The following is a 17,230-nucleotide window of genomic DNA, read 5'->3' as shown; positions in this document are numbered from 1 at the left end:
CAGCTTTTTGTTATATATATATATATATATATATATATATATATATATATATATATATATATATATATATATATATATATATATATATATATATATATATATATATATATATATATATATATATATATATATATATATATTTTTTTTTTTTTTTTTTTTTTTTTTTTTTTTTTTTCCAGACATTTTGACCCTGATTTAAAAAGATGTGATATTGGTATTTATCATAAAATTGCACTATTCATCTGTCACGGTGTGCCCATTCAAGTATAAGTTAAATATGAAACTCTGTAAATTACCCCGTATTTTTGTTTCCTGTTTCCACTGAATTTTTTCTTTTCAATCGTTATTTTTGCTCAGGCAGTATTTTAGACGGAAGCGGGTCCTCGCTCTGTGCATTTTGAAACCGTCGCGGTGAGAAGACACCTAGCAAAATAGCCGGGGAGAGGAGGAGGAGGTGGGAATGGTACAATTAAAATTATATATTAATATATCATTGATGTACAGTTGACTGGGGTACATGTTTACGGTTATATGCAATGTAAAACCAGAAAAAAATGTGCGTTTAACGTTCGTATCAGTTTTTATTATCACTAACCGGTAGCTCGAGTGGTTAGCTTCTTGGCTTGCCAGCTGGCTAATGACTGCTAGCATGGCTGACAATCTCAGCTTCCTGAAATGAATCGCATACCTAATGTCACTCTAATCTAATTTTCATATTTAACGATCATTCGTGCAGTTGATCGTTTCAGTTATTTGAATACCTTCGCCATGCCCTGCGTTTGTTTTACCCGATAAGTGATCAGTTTGGCCTGCGTACATGGCTTTGTGCTAACACAAAATATTTACCATTTTCTTTATACCAGTTTTACATTTCAGATTCTTCATTGTTTTTGTATTTTTCTTATTCACTGTAAAATAGTATGTCTGTTATTAACTACAAAAATCGGCGCTAGGTTATCGTTTCCTTGAATTAGTCACGTCTACTAAGGCACAGCATGATGCTATATTAAAGGCTAGCAGAAAGTACGTAAATATGAGGACGGTGTATTTTTAACTGTAGACCAGCAGCCATGTCCCGATAAAGGCTCTTGTCACCAACATGCACAAAATATTTGACATGTTACGTTGAGTATTATTATTAACAAATGTAGAAACATACGGTATTTAAAACAATAAACTAGTGATGTAGAGAGAGTTCAGCAGTGATGTTATTTAAACCCATGTCACATCCAGTGTAAGGTGTCATCTAAATGATCTTTAACCACAACAGTAGCATATTTTAAGAGAAAGAAATGTTTAAAAAATCGATTTGTGATTGGCTGCTGTCACTTTCAAGTGAGCTAGTTGTAAATTTTCCTATAGTCCTAAACGCATCGTGCGCCCTCCCTTAAATTTGAACATGCGCAGAACGTGTTGTAAACAATGAGACTCTTCCAGACCGTCTCCAGCTTTGTGTCTGTCCAACAGTTGATCTGTGCAAAACTAAACGGTTTCCCATAGCTCTCCGTACATTCAATAAAAAATGTTCCTTGGTAAGTAAAGAGACACATTTGTGACTAAATTTTTTTTTTTATCAGCATCATCACTGCGAACACGTATCACATTTATTACGTTACAGCCTGAAAACCCACCTCGAATGACATACTTGGGCGTGACAGCGTGCGAATGAACATACTAATATTGTTATTATGCACTTACTTTAATGCAGATTTATATTGGTCAGTATTCCAGCCCCATCTACATTCCTTCCGAGCAGCGTCTCTTGTGCTAGCTTTGTCAGGCAAACTCCCGGCTTTTAAAGCTGACTTGCTGGTTAGCAGGCTAGCTAGTAGATGCTAGTCCAACACTGGTCTCGGTGGTTCTGTTGAGGCATAATATGCTACGTTAAAATAAGCATTTAGACCATCAGTACCACCGGGTGTTTTTCTGTCATATTAATTAAAAAATTCATTGAGGCTGTTGAAGACACATACTCATGCTTATTAAATGTAAATGATTATCTTTTTGCTACTGAAAGGGGGGGGGGTGGGTGTCAGTGATGGTAGTATCGGTGTGTTACATTTTAAAACTTTGGACTGACTGTTGGAGTATATTAAATTATACATGGCCTTTAGCTATTGTGCACGCAGTAATTAGAGACTGTTTAATTGCACACGTGTGGAATGCAGTGGAAAATGTTGACATACTAGTCTAAGCTTGATTTAGACATCCATCAACTTTTAGTTTAAGTACTACTTATTTTTATGAGTAATGATAAAACTATAGTGTATAGGAAGTTGTTTATCAATAGCTGCTGTTTGTAAATGCTGAAGTTTGTGCTGTGTTACAGGGAGCTGAAGCATGGAGGCGGCTCTGAGCAGGTTGAGGGGGCTAAGTGCCGATGAACTGTCCGAGGAGTTTGCCCGGGCAAACGTCAAGTGTGGACCCATTACACCCACCACCCGTGCCACCTATGAGAGGAAATTAGCCCGTATCCTGGCTGGACCAGAGAGCAGTACCACTGAAACAGACAGCAGCTCTTCAGCTGGTGCCTTGAACATTGTGGTGGATCATGCCAAATCTCTGTCATGTGCCACCTCGGCTGTTGTGCCCACAACCTCTGGAGCAAGCAGCAGCTCCTCAAAGGCTGCCAATGAAGAGTTGGACTTTGGCTATGGTGTGGGTCTCAACCCTCCAGAGGAAGAAGAAATATCAGAAAATACAAACTCAAACAGCTCTGCTGAGGGCAGTAACTTGCAGTCCAAAGTGGAAACTCCTTCAAAGCCAGCACAAGTGTCCCCAACCCTTTATTATGGAGTGTGTCCACTTTGGGAGGATGTCTTGGCAAGAAATGGTAAGAGAAACTCAGCTTCTTACTTTTTTAGAGTCCATTAGATATCATGTTTAATTTTGGTATGAAGAATTACTTGCCAAGTGTTGTTGACTTTGGAAATTGTAGAAACAATACTTTGAAACAATTTAGCATTACTTCACGCAGTTTAAAAACATGGTACAACACGCTGTTTTTGCCCCACCTGTTTGCGTTTCAAGTAGTGTAGAGGAACTGAGCCCTGCCACCAGTAAGACGATGGCAGGAATGAAGCAAATGAGTCCATTTTATAAACCCCAAAAAATCTGAACTATAGCGACAGCTTCTATCCTAGTACAAGTTATTTTGGAGCAGCTTTGCTCTCTTTTCACCATCCTTCACCTGTCTTTACTGTTATTGACACTAGCTGTGGAGATGCTCCCAGCTGCTGGATGACTAGTTAGCATTATTTTGCATGCATTTGTTAGTTTAATTTTAGAAATGTAGTTATTACTGTTTATGTTTCCTAGACTGTGTGACATGATATTTGTCCTTTTAAGACGGTGAACTTTGGAGTAACAATTGTTGGAATTATTGTCTTGTAATAACCTATATTAGTCATATGACTAGCATATTATCACAATGGCTTTAATTCAGTGGCTCTAACAACAGAATTGCAGTAACTGTTTAGGATTACAGGCAGCTGTCACTATGAGATCCAAACAGATACTGATGCAAGTGAAGGAGGCTATCATTTGGCTGAAAACTAAAATAAACCTATCCTATCAGACTGATTGCAAAAATGTAAGAAATGGCCAAATAAACAATTGTGTTTGTTCTTGAAAATAAATAGATGCACTGTCCAATTTAGCAACTCCAAATGACTTGAAAAATCACAGAAGACAACTAAAGCAAATGTTAAGAAAGACTGGAAAAAAAGGGGGGTTAGGAAATTTCACACCAAGTCAACAAATTCAAAAATCTCAAGTAGGTAAGTGCATAACTGTCAGGGTCTACAATCGAGAGACGTCTTCATGAATTGAAATACAGAGTGTTTATAACGAGACACAAACCATGCTCAGTTACTCAGTTCCACTCAGGATGAAGAAACCTAAAACAGACCACAAACTCCTAAAAGATTCTTCGGACACAAACAAAATTAAAATGTACTAGAATGATGGGAAGAGGAAAATATGAAGAAGGAAAGAGAACATTTATGATCTGAAAGATCTCATCTGTTGAATATGGTGCAGTAAATATTATGGCATGGGCATCATGTGACTGCTCATAGTGTACAGGGTTATAATCTCCAAAACTGATTTAACCACCCAAAGCCCCGTTTCTCAAGGCAAAGAAAAGGGATATTCTACAGTGTTTGTCAAATAGCCTTTTAAGTTGTTGAAAATGAGGAGCTAAGTATAAAAATGCATGTAATTCCAACAGTTAATGTAATAATGTTGTTAAACCGCTTGAATTAAAGCTAAAAGTCTGTGCTTCACTAAATAAAAACAATTTATATTGGATTGAAGCATTTAAATTTGCAGTGTTGTTACAAAAAGTACTTCAAAGGCAAAGAACAGAAGAAATGTCTCAGAAATATGGTTTATCCAATAATAATCAGATAATTAAGATATTTTTTTATTTATATATTTATATTATATATATATATATATATATATATATATATATATATATATATATATATATATATATATATATATATATATATATATATTTGTTTAGTGGACAAACATTTTCTTTTCTTGGCAGTGAGCAGTCAGGCAGTAGGACAGCCTGACCTCTGGGGCAATGATCTAAATTCACTTTGAGCTTCCATAAAAATCAGTGCTGTTAATGTTAATCAGTCAAGGCAGGCTTTTTTTGCAGTTGCAGAAGCAGTGGCACTTACGTGGCTGACAAGACAGACAGGGCAAAAAATGTGGAAAAAACCCAGCCACCGGTTAGGCCACTGTAAAACACAACAATTAAGGAAAAACGGAGTACCAAATAAAAGAATTAAAATGGTTTTTGTGTTTTTCTGCAGAGGGAGCACATGTGTACTCAGATAAGAAAGATGCCCTTCAAGCTGTAAAGACGATGAAGGGAGCCCGTTTTAAAGCCTTTTCCAACCGTGAGGATGCTGAGAAGTTTGCTAAGGGGATCTGTGATTACTTTCCCTCTCCCAGCAAGTCGGTCTGTGTATCTCCTGTCAAACCAGGCCTGCCCATTAGTAAAGGTAAGTACATGAAATGATTTAGGCTTCGCTTCTAAAAGAGCTTCACGGTATTTTTTTTTGTGTATTTTTATTCAATTGAATTAGTTTTTATTTTCTCATCTTGTGTTAGTTTATTGCCTGATAAAGCAGTGCACCGTTATCAGTCAAAATTGTTATCGCTTTTAAGTGAAGTGGCATCTGTGAGCTGATCGCTGTATTTATTACAGTGTGAATATAGAGGTGCAGCATAGTTCAAAGATTTCACAGTTTGCTGATGTATCTGACATGTTAAAAGGCACAAGCGGATAAAAAGACTACAGATCGAGCTAGAATCCGAGCCATTGTGCAAGGCACTCCTGAAAAATTCTTCACTGCAGTGACCAGCTTCGTCTCTTTCTCCCTTCCACCCCAGACAACGTGGAGGTCGATACCATCAACCGGGAGCGTGCCAACAGTTTTAAGAGCCCGCGCTCCCAGGACCTGACGGCCAAACTAAGGAAAGCTGTGGAGAAGGGCGATGAGACGGCCTTCAGCGAACTGGTCTGGGGCAATCCACGCTATCTCATTGGCTCAGGAGATAATCCCACTATTGTTCAGGTGGGAACATGTAGTGAATACTTTTGGTATATTCGGACTGTTTATAACGCTGACTGAAAGTTGCATGGTATTTAGCATCTTAAGATAGCACAGAGATGCCGCCACAATCTCTGGAAAGTCTTTGCTATTAATAGAGTAGCATGGCCTGACTTGCCATTTGTTGATACATACATATTTTGACTCTATCAGCGCCAGCCCTTCAGTTACTGTGTGTGTGTGTGTGTCAAGCTTGTAGCTCCTGAGACAAAAACAAAAGTGAATTTACCTGCTGGATGTGCTGAAATGGAATTTTTGCATCAAAGTAATTCATGTGTTTGTTTTACATTTAAAAGTACTTTAAAAATTGGGATTTAAAGTGTTCATAGTTGATGCTAGTATATTATAAATAACTGTTTGTTTATTAAGCTGCAGGTATTCAAATAAAATCAGTGGCATGTTGTTAATCCCTGATTAATCCCAAAGTCAGATTCTGATTTTTAGAAAAAAACGTGCAGTTTCTGTTAACTGGAGATTAAAAAGGATTCCTGACCCATTCAGTCGTTCCTCTGTGGTTTGTTATGTTCAGGAGGGCTGCCGGTACAATGTAATGCACGTGGCAGCCAAGGAAAACCAGGCAGGGATTGCTCAGCTGCTGCTGGACACCTTGGAAAACCCAGAGTTTATGCGCCTCATGTACCCAGATGACCAGGAAGTCATGCTGCAGAAACGAATCCGCTACATTGTAGACCTTTACCTCAACACTCCAGATAAAGCTGTCAGTTCTTTCACACTCCCAATTGAACCTGAATAGATTCATTTTAAATAATAATATGAACAGAGCCCAGTAACTTTATTATTTTGTTTTTTCCCCCACTGTAGGGCTTTGAAACACCGCTCCACTTTGCCTGTAAGTTTGGGTGTCCAGATGTGGTCAATGTCCTGTGCTCGCATCCTGACATTGATAAGAACCGTGAGAATAAGGATGGCCAGACGCCTAGGGATGTAAGTGCTTACATTTCGAACCATTATTTAAACGAGCAGCACACACAGATGCACACACATGGAGCATGGATTAAACCACAGGAGTGACCGTGAATGTGTACGCATTTATATGAGTGCTGTCTAGCAAATACAGTCTCTCTCAGTGCAATCCTCGCAGTAGTTGTTCAGGGAGGCGCAGTTATGCCCACACAGGTTTTTAAGCTGTGACCTCTAAGCTTGCTTTTTAAATCCTTTGGCAGCAATCACTCACTGAACATTGTAAGCTAAACTTAGATGAGCAAATTCTTTCCTCACTTGATCCAGCAACAGCTGTACATAAATGTCTGTTCACGCATCATTATTTTGTTTCCCTCTTTCCCACAGCTTATATGCAGCAGAAAGAATAAAAGTCCAGAAGTGAAACAGAAGATAAGTGACTACCTGGAGGGTAAGGGATTAGTACATTTCTTACAAATTAAGTTTGTTCTCCTTGGGCTGGTTCAACACACAGCATGTGACATCTTAGTTTTTTGTTTTTTTTAAATCTGTCCTTTTAATATTTGTAAAATTGGAGCTGTTAAGTGTCGGTCATAATAGTCTTGTGAGCTTGAAAAAAGAGCCCTGGATGTCTTTAGGTTTGAGAGGTGAAACGTATTTACAAAACTAAAGAAATCCAGTTACTTTTTTCAAGCTCTCGAGACTGCATGTGTTAGTGTTACTGAGCGGGTATACTCATGAATAAACTGCAACAAGTTTGTTTTGCAAATCATGACAAGTTTTTGTTCAGTCCGGTGAGAGTTGAAGGCATCTGGTGTGCAGCGTCAGAGCATTTGGCACGGCGTTCTGCATACTGTATTTCTTTATACCATTTGGTATGCGCACACTGCCAACGCCATATGCAGCAGCCACATGACAACACATAAACTTAGATTTTGTTTTGACGTACTCTGCCAGCTTAAGGTTCGACTCCCACCGCTTCCACCTTTGACGATATGTAAATGTTGTCATGAGTTATGTTGTCATGCTGACTTTGAGTCTCTGTTGTTTCACAGACCGTTGCTATATCCCTTTGCTGAGAGCAACTGACAATACCTCCCAGCCCATCATTGGTGCTCCATGGTCACCTGAGTCCTCAGAAAGTCTCTCGCTAATCCAGCGACACACAAGAAGCCCCAAGGATCCCATGATGGCTGTCACTGCCTTTGCTGGCCCCCTAAACCCCTCTAAAGCAAGTTTAAAAACAACAACAACAAAAAAACCTGCTTATCAGTGTTTATGAAGGCCGTAATAATTTTTTTTTTAAAACACATATTGTCTTCCACTGTAGGCAGATGATTTTCGCCGGTTCTGGAAGACGCCACCCAGAGACCGGGCAGAACTTTACCACCACATACTTAAGTCTGATCCTGACAGAGGGGCGGAGAGAGTAGGCAGGTACGTCCAAAACCTAAGTCTTATTTTATTTTCAGTAACTTTCTCAGGAATATCTGTGTCCGCTGTGATGCACAGATATCATCTGTTAAATGCCATCTCTGCACTTTTCACATAGTCATACATATTGGAAGCTTTCACTTCATTATGGATGATTAGCTAAACCACAGTAGGATACAGTTTTTAATCCATCCCATCCATCCATCCATCCATCTTCATCCGCTTTATCCGAGGCCGGGTCGCGGGGGCAGCAGCCTAAGCAAAGAGGCCCAGACCTCCCTCTCCCCAGCCACCTCCTCCAGCTTATCCGGGGGAACACCAAGGCGTTCCCAGGCCAGCCGAGAGATATAATCTCTCCAGCGTGTCCTGGGTCTGCCCCGGGGCCTCCTCCCGGTGGGACATGCCTGGAACACCTCACCCAGGAGGCGCCCAGGGGGCATCCTTGTCAGATGCCCGAACCACCTCAGCTGGCTCCTTTCGATGTGGAGCAGCAGCTGCTCTACTCTGAGCCCCTCCCGGATGGCCGAACTTCTCACCCCATCTCTAAGGGAGAGGCCAGCCACCCTTCGGAGGAAGCTCATTTCTGCCGCTTGTATCCGCGATCTCGTTCTTTCGGTCACTACCCACAGCTCGTGGCCATAGGTGAGGGTAGGGACGTAGATCGACCGGTAAATTGAGAGCTTCTCTTTTACACTCAGCTCCCTCTTCACCACGACGGACCGGTGCAGCGTCCGCATTACTGCAGCTGCAGCCCCAATCCGTCTGTCGATCTCCGGCTCCCTTCTCCCATCACTCGCGAACAAGACCCCGAGATACTTGAACTCCTCCACTTGGGGCAGGAACTCATCCCCGACCCGGAGTGGGCACTCCACCCTTTTCCGGCTGAGAACCATGGCCTCAGATTTGGAGGTGCTGATCCTCATTCCCGCTGCTTCACACTCGGCTGCGAACCGCTCCAGTGCGAGCTGAAGGCCCTCACCCGATGAAGCCAACAGAACCACATCATCTGCAAAAATCAGAGATGAGATTCTGAGGCCACCAAAGCGAAAGCCCTCCGCCACTTGGCTGCGCCTAGAAATCCTGTCCATAAAAATTATGAACAGAACCGGAGACAAAGGGCAGCCCTGGCGGAGCCCATCACCCACCGGGAACGAGTCCGACTTATTGCCGGCAATGCGAACCAAGCTCTTGCAACGGTTGCAATGGGCCAGACACCCCATATTCCCGCAACACCTCCCACAGGACACCCCGAGGGATACGGTCGAATGCCTTCTCCAAGTCCACAAAACACATGTAGACTGGTTGGGCAAACTCCCATGCACCCTCAAGTATCCTGGAGAGGATAAAGAGCTGGTCCAGTGTTCCGCGACCAGGACGAAAACCGCATTGTTCCTCCTGTATCCGAGGTTCGACTAGCGGACGAACTCTCCTTTCCAGCACCCTGGCATAGACTTTCCCAGGGAGGCTGAGGAGTGTGATCCCCCTGTAGTTGGAACACACCCTCCGGTCCCCCTTCTTAAAGATGGGGACCACCACCCCGGTCTGCCAGTCCACAGGTACTGCCCCTGATCTCCACGCAACATTGTAGAGGCGTGTCAACCAGGACAGCCCTACAACGTCCAGAGCCTTCAGGAACTCGGGGCGGACCTCATCAACACCAGGGGCTCTGCCACCAAGGAGTTGTTTAACTGCACAGGCTAACCAAGCCCGATAGGCCTCCTTCTTCAGCCTGGTGGCTCCCTTCACCTCTGGTGTCCACCAAAAACTGTCAACCAAATGGTGGACAGTTTTTAATGTTTTGTTTAATGTTTAAAATGTTTTGTATTCCATATACCACTGAGAATAGAACAGCCCATTATGTAACTATGTGAAGGTCGACTTATGCATTAACCTTCCCCGTCAATAATTGGAATAATCAGCTCTTCAAATTACCAAAATAATATTTAGCAGTTTATTACTATTATTCTGCTATAATGGTGGATACTCATAATAATCATGGCTAAAGTTTTAGTTAATGAGGTCTGGGTTTGTTTGGGCTTTTCCCCCTGACTCTTGGCTCTCTAAAATATTGGAGAGGATATCCTTATTATGATAATTTCAGGTTTCTTCCTGTTAAAAGGGAGTTTTTCCCCTTCCCACTGTTGCCATGTGCTTGCTCATAGCTCATCTGATTGATGGGGTTTACTTACTATTATTGGAAGGTATTTATGTTACAATATAAAGCGCCTTGAGGTAACTGTTATTGTGATTTGGTGTGATATAAATAAAACTGAATTGAATAGATCTGGCTGTGAGCAACAAAGTCCACCTCCTGTTCAAATGAATTTGTAAAGGAAAATCATAACAAAGCTGGCTTAAAGGTAAGGAGAAGCTCATTTTAGAGAGCGGATGACCTGAGTGACTGAATCAAAGTCCAGTTTAAGATAATTGAGGACTAGTTTTGTGTTTTTTGGAAACATGCACAGCTTCTTTTTTTAAAGTCCAACAGTAGAAATATAAATCGAAATTAATGTAATGGGTTAATTTTGATTATGCATCCTTTTAACCCACGCAGGTCAGCTTCAACATTAGCCACAATCATGGGGAACCAATAAATAAACAAATATCTTTGTTATTTAAATGAATCTACGTCTTGCCTACAGAGACCTAGCTCATGAGATGGGACACCCCTGGGCGGAATATTGGGACTTCCTGGATAGTTTTGTGGATCTGTCATCTGGTGAGGGGCTCCGCAAGCTGGACGATTACCTGAGCAAGAAGGATTTCAGTTCACGGACTCATGAGGGGGCCGGCGAGAATGAAACCAGCAACAGGTTTAAAACCCCCTCTCCAGGTACAAAGTGCTTTATATTTGAGAAGTATGGGTTGCTGAGATGGACTGTGCACATTTCTGATCACATCCTGATTTAATGTGTTAATTTTAGTGATGTAGCATAATCAGTGTGTTTCTCAAGTATAGCCTCTTGTTATATTAAATGGTCTTTGCAAAGTTTCATACCTCGTTTTTTTGCCCTAAAGCAAAGTGCACCACTCTTTAGTTTACAGTTTTTTGTTACTCATTCTTCGCTGATTGCAGGGAAGCCCAAAAAGTTCTGCAACTCTATTTCTGTTGGTGCCTTCCTGGACGAGGGTGACGATATCAGCCTTGAGGAGATGAAGAACCGGCAGAACGCAGCACTCACCAGCATCACCTCCTGTGCTGCATCCAAGGACGTCCTGAAAGGAGCTGTGGGTGGCCGCGAGTTCCACATCGCGCTCCGCCACCACGGGGCCGACCTGATCGAGACTGCTGCCGAGCAGGACCTGCTGTGCTGCTGCAAAGACGGCCTCCTGTCGCCTGGTGTAGTCTGTAAAAACGGGGTGTGCTCCTCCTCCAGAGATAGGACTCACAATGGAGACAAGGTGTCCCCACGCACCTCCCCATCCTCTTCCTGCATGCTGTCGCCTATTTCCAATCTCATGGTGGAGTTTGAGCGCATGTCTCTGCAGGAGCCACCAGACAGTCCCACCAGCTGCAGAGAGAGAAGGAGCAGTGGTGGGAACCGTCATAGGGAGGCTCGGGACTATAACTCCTCCTCAGCCACAGACCTGAGCTCTGGGCTGAACCTCCTGTCTCTCAGTCACAGCGGTCAAGATGGTGAGACTGTGGATGGGCCAGGCTGGAGAACAGAGGGAGCAGGTAAAGAAGAGAGGCACAGCAGCGGCAGCTCAGAGGAGTACTTTGAAGCAGAGGAGAGTCTGGAGATGCTGGGTAGGACTAGGGGGTCAGTGTCAGGGTTGCGCAATTTCTGCGCTAGGTCCAAGTCATGGGACCACGGGGGCAGGGACTTAAGCAGCTCAGGATCCTCTGGGTCCTCTTATAAGTCCTTAGAGAACTCCCATGAGTTCTTACCCAGGACCCCACCACATGTCAGAAGAGGACTTTTTATTGATGGGTGAGTCGCACTTGCTTTCACTGCAGAGGATTCAGTTTATAGCAGACAAATAGAAAATGTTCCTGAGAATCTTTAAGTTTGGTATTGTAAATAAAATTAAATATGAGACTATGTGGAAAAGAAACTGAACTACATGAAGCATTTGTGAATATTTCTGTGATAATCCAGAGAAGTACTGTGTAACACACTCTGAGCTAGATGCTGTTAGTGGGATGTGACAGGCAGACGGTACAATTAGGAGCAGTCTGATGATCCCCAACTGAGCTGAAGTGATAAGTAGCTGATTAATCGTCTGTCTTTTTTACAGTGATTCTCCAACCAAACTGGACAGAGCGGTCCTGTCAGCAATAGAGGGCACAGACATCGATCCTCAGAAGTATCCGAGTATTCATAAGTGGAAGAGCACAGTGAAGTCATACTCTGCCTCAGATATGCAGAGGTTAGTAAGCTTGGCTGGCATATCAATGCAGGGTTTCCACCAGTGTTTTACAGGCTGTGTGTGTGTTTGATGGCAGTTGTAGGCAGACTTAAAAAGAATAATGAACCAGGTGAATGTCAACAGCTAACATAATTATATCTGTTCTGCTGCTATCTGTCAACTTATGTCCATTAATCATGGATTACAGTAGGCTAGGTCCTGCTTGGCTAATCTACATAAACTGTGAATTGGTGCTTTCTTGCTTGTGTTGGCTGGGAAGTATGCCCTTTTGTTTTTTCCCCCTCTTTTTCTCCACAGTGTGCAGAGATGCAGCTAGGCTAGCACAGCTCCATTGTTTTCCTCTGTCGTACAGTTAGCATTATAGCTAGTTAAATTTCCTGCAAACCCTGTTCATAGTTATTTGTATGCTTATTTCACGTGTGGGTGTGATCCTGCTGGCTTCAAAGGTTTCAGTACCAGGTGATGATGATGATGATGATGATGATAATACTTTTTCATGTCTTTAATCAGCACTAAAGGTCAGTTTAGTGCAGTAGTTGCTGAAATGGGAACTGAGAACCAGTTCTGTGTAATATGTGTAATGCACATTTCTTTTGAGTAACAACCCCAACACTGATCACAACAAAGAGGGGAGACGCCTCCAACATGCACAAACATTTGACCACACAGAATGCGGTTAATTTGCACAAATGTTATGTCTTTGATATGCAGCTTAGCAAATGTGGTGACTCTCAAAATGTAGCCAAGGAGAATCGATAGAGAATTGATGAGAAATCAAATCAATAAGAGATACTGATAATAGAATCGAAATTGCTAAATTCTTATCAGTTCCCGTCCCTTGCATTTGCTTTTATTATCTTGCTTTTCATTACTGTTTAAGCTTAAAAACTGGCTCTGCACACAGCTTAGAAGCTGTTATTTTTATTTTACATTTTACATCATGACAGAGGGCATTCACAGAAACATTGGTGGAAAAAAGAGAAATCAGTACTGAAATCTACAAGACTGACATTTAAACTACTGTACATTCAGATCTTACAGATTCTGGCATGTAAATGAACTGGTGTTTTCTACAGGGAGTGCAGAATTATTAGGCAAGTTGTGTTTTTGAGGAATAATTTTATTATTGAACAACAACCATGTTCTCAATGAACCCAAAAAACTCATTAATATCAAAGCTGAATGTTTGTGGAAGTAGTTTTTAGTTTGTTTTTAGTTTGAGCTATTTTAGGGGGATATCTGTGTGTGCAGGTGACTATTACTGTGCATAATTATTAGGCAACTTAACAAAAAACAAATATATACCCATTTCAATGATTTATTTTTACCAGTGAAACCAATATAACATCTCCACATTCACAAATATACATTTCTGACATTCAAAAACAAAACAAAAACAAATCAGCGACCAATATAGCCACCTTTCTTTGCAAGGACACTCAAAAGCCTGCCATCCATGGATTCTGTCAGTGTTTTGATCTGTTCACCATCAACATTGCGTGCAGCAGCAACCACAGCCTCCCAGACACTGTTCAGAGAGGTGTACTGTTTTCCCTCCTTGTAAATCTCACATTTGATGATGGACCACAGGTTCTCAATGGGGTTCAGATCAGGTGAACAAGGAGGCCATGTCATTAGTTTTTCTTCTTTTAGACCCTTTCTTGCAGCCACGCTGTGGAGTACTTGGACGCGTGTGATGGAGCATTGTCCTGCATGAAAATCATGTTTTTCTTGAAGGATGCAGACTTCTTCCTGTACCACTGCTTGAAGAAGGTGTCTTCCAGAAACTGGCAGTAGGACTGGGAGTTGAGCTTGACTCCATCCTCAACCCGAAAAGGCCCCACAAGCTCATCTTTGATGATCCCAAACCAAACCAGTACTCCACCTCCACCTTGCTGGCGTCTGAGTCGGACTGGAGCTCTCTGCCCTTTACCAATCCAGCCACGGGCCCATCCATCTGGCCCATCAAGACTCACTCTCATTTCATCAGTCCATAAAACTTTAGAAAAACCAGTCTTGAGATATTTCTTGGCCCAGTCTTGACGTTTCAGCTTGTGTGTCTTCTTCAGTGGTGGTCGTCTTTCAGCCTTTCTTACCTTGGCCATGTCTCTGAGTATTGCACACATTGTGCTTTTGGGCACTCCAGTGATGTTGCAGCTCTGAAATATGGCCAAACTGGTGGCAAGTGGCATCTTGGCAGCTGCACGCTTGACTTTTCTCAGTTCATGGGCAGTTATTTTGCGCCTTGGTTTTTCCACACGCTTCTTGCGACCCTGTTGACTATTTTGAATGAAACGCTCGATTGTTCGATGATCACTCTTCAGAAGCTTTGCAATTTTGAGACTGCTGCATCCCTCTGCAAGATCTCTCACTATTTTTGACTTTTCTGAGCCTGTCAAGTCCTTCTTTTGACCCATTTTGCCAAAGGAAAGGACGTTGCCTAATAATTATGCACACCTGATATAGGGTGTTGATGTCATTAGACCACACCCCTTCTCATTACAGAGATGCACATCACCTAATATGCTTAATTGGTAGTAGGCTTTTGAGCATATACAGCTTGGAGTAAGACAACATGCATGAAGAGGATGATGTGGACAAAATACTCATTTGCCTAATAATTCTGCACTCCCTGTATTAATTTGAACACGGCACATTCACAGAGGACTTCCCTCTATACCGAAGTGCTTTCTCACAGTCATATTCTCACTCAAATGGATGTATAACTTGGGGCTCACCATCTTGCACGCTGAGTCGGGGATTGATCAACCCACTCTCCAACCTGAGCCACCCAAAGAATGTGCTCTTTGCCCTTTAAATCATGTGTTAACTCAGTGAGGTGTTGTGGCAACACCACTAACCTCCTCAAACACCTCACAGTAAATCATATGACAGAATATGACGAGTGTATGTTGAGGCGAACTGAAGAGGAGGACAGGGACGGGTGCTGCTAGGGCGAGACAGACGTCTCTCATTGAGTCCTTTAGTGCTGCAGGCAGGCAAGATGCTCAAATAGCCACAACTTCAGGTTTTTTATTTTTATAAGATAATTCTGCATTATTAAATGATAACAAGTAGTCTGATATCCAATAATCATTATGAAGCTATAATTTGAGATACAGTAAAAGATACAATAAATTAAGTTTTTGTACAAAGTATCGGATCAGTATCCTCGATACCATCCTGGATTTTACTTGGTATCGGATCGGAAAGGAAATGAGTGGTATCGCACATCACTAGTCTCAGGCCAGTCCCCCAAATAATATGCTTTATATTTACCATTAAATTTATTCTAAAACACTGATTATTGTGTTGATCTGTATTGTGTAGCTGGCCTAGCCCTGCAGTGGTAAAACCACGACTCAGGATGCAGCATCAGACTCCCGGCTCTCCTATCAGCGGCCTGATGTCCCCCACCGGCCGCTTCAGCCCCGCTCGGCACGCTGCCTCACCGGACTTCAGCCCCAGCCGGTACAGCCCTGCCAACATTAGCTACATTCAGCGCCTCAAGCACTTGAACGAGCCGTCAGTTTAACTGCACCCACCTCCTGCGCTACAATGCAGCCATACCCTCTCCAAGCCCTGCCTTCTCTCACACACCCGAATCCAGCTGTACAGAGCTGGCTACACCAGAGCTCAGAAACCACAAACCTAACAGAAATATGCACAAAGTGTCTGGAAGATTTGTATTAATGATGTATGGTACGACTCCTACGTAACACAGGAATTCTCATCACAGTTAGGTTGTGATGTCAACTCCAGACTTTAAAAGGTAAAAAACAAAACAAACCTTGCTAATTTATGTACTGTATGGGTGTGGACCATGTTGAATTGACGGTAACGTTATTTGTGGCAAGTGTGAAGCACCTTTATCATAGCCTGACTCAACTTTTATGAATATTGTGAACACAAGCCACACCCCCCAAAGTTAGTTGATCACTAAAACTTTAGTGAGGGATCCTAAAAGGATTGTCACTGAAGATGTTCTTAAAAAAAATTAAAATGTCAATATTTTAAAATTTATTTTTTGTATGTTGGTCAGTAGCACAAAATTTAAATGTTTTTATTAATGGTGTTAAAACAGACTGCCATTTCCTATGTTCTTTTTTCCCCCCTCAGTTCAGGAATTGCCTTAATTTTCTGAAGTGATGGACCAGCTCTCTGTCAGTTTGGACACATTTCCTCTAGCTCATACATGAAATGTATGGAAAATAAAGCAACTGAGATCTTCCATGTTTTTATTTTGTCCTTCAATAAATTCATACAATTTCCATCTTTTCTCGGTAGTTCCTGGACATATCTGGACTTTTTCTTTCTGTCGCTGTTGGCGGCCTTAGAGACTGTGCAATTTTTTTTCTTTATCTTTTTTCTGGAGTATCTTTTATGGGCAAACATCTCCTACAATGTATGAATGACAAAACACACCCATCAGTATAGTATTATTTCAGATTTGGCTAGTGCCTAGTGTTGCGATCACTTTAAAGCTGTGTGAAGTGATTTGTAACCACTAGGGGGCGAGAAAGACTCAAAGTAACTTGATAGGGTTTCTATGTCCTGTTACGACTGTCTTGTTAATGAAACTGCCTTATGATACAGAGAATACAGATTAGTTGAGAGCTGCTTAAAATATGAAGTTGATTAGCAGAACATGCGACCCTCATGATAGAATTTGATTTTAACAAAGTGCTAAGTAGAGCTTTGAGGCCCAAAATTTCAGTAATCCCTCAGGTGGTAAAACTGACTTCAAGTAAACTTGTGTAGATAACGGCAAGTTCTTGCAGTCCTCTAAAAACCTGCTGTATCCAGTCTGTATTGTAGGGATAACATCACTGCTGGGTGAGGGCTTATCAGCTGTGTCTAGGACT

General features: G+C 42.0%; 1 protein-coding gene across 4 annotated transcripts; it reads left to right on the top strand.

The window, feature by feature from the left end:
• Nucleotides 1–305: 305 nt before the first annotated feature.
• ankle2 (ankyrin repeat and LEM domain containing 2) lies at nt 306–16,638 on the top strand. Of its 4 annotated transcripts, XM_086313230.1 has the most exons (14): nt 1,418–1,532; nt 2,330–2,833; nt 4,833–5,024; nt 5,416–5,600; nt 6,166–6,354; nt 6,459–6,581; nt 6,945–7,008; nt 7,613–7,792; nt 7,892–7,994; nt 10,634–10,824; nt 11,068–11,926; nt 12,234–12,365; nt 15,696–15,836; nt 16,485–16,638. In XM_086313230.1, exons 2-14 carry the CDS (start codon nt 2,341–2,343, stop codon nt 16,507–16,509), a joined length of 2,877 nt encoding a protein of 958 aa, XP_086169356.1. In that variant the 5' UTR covers nt 1,418–1,532; nt 2,330–2,340; the 3' UTR covers nt 16,510–16,638. The 4 variants fall into 4 exon arrangements, with proteins under 4 accessions (XP_086169355.1, XP_086169354.1, XP_086169356.1 ...); XM_086313229.1 differs by lacking the exon at nt 1,418–1,532 and adding an exon at nt 306–454 and having other exon boundaries at nt 15,696–16,638; XM_086313228.1 differs by lacking the exon at nt 1,418–1,532 and adding an exon at nt 388–463 and having other exon boundaries at nt 15,696–16,638.
• The last annotated feature ends 592 nt before the right edge of the window (nt 16,639–17,230 follow it).

Source organism: Aulonocara sp. 'chitande type north' Nkhata Bay, linkage group LG12 (assembly GCF_057382095.1).
Source record: "Aulonocara sp. 'chitande type north' Nkhata Bay isolate Kocher_YH1m ecotype deep benthic linkage group LG12, A_spYH_male_GT1.1, whole genome shotgun sequence".
Lineage (NCBI taxonomy): Eukaryota > Metazoa > Chordata > Actinopteri > Cichliformes > Cichlidae > Aulonocara > Aulonocara sp. 'chitande type north' Nkhata Bay.
Note: the sequence above shows the minus strand (reverse complement) of the source record. Positions and strands in the feature narration are given on the sequence as shown.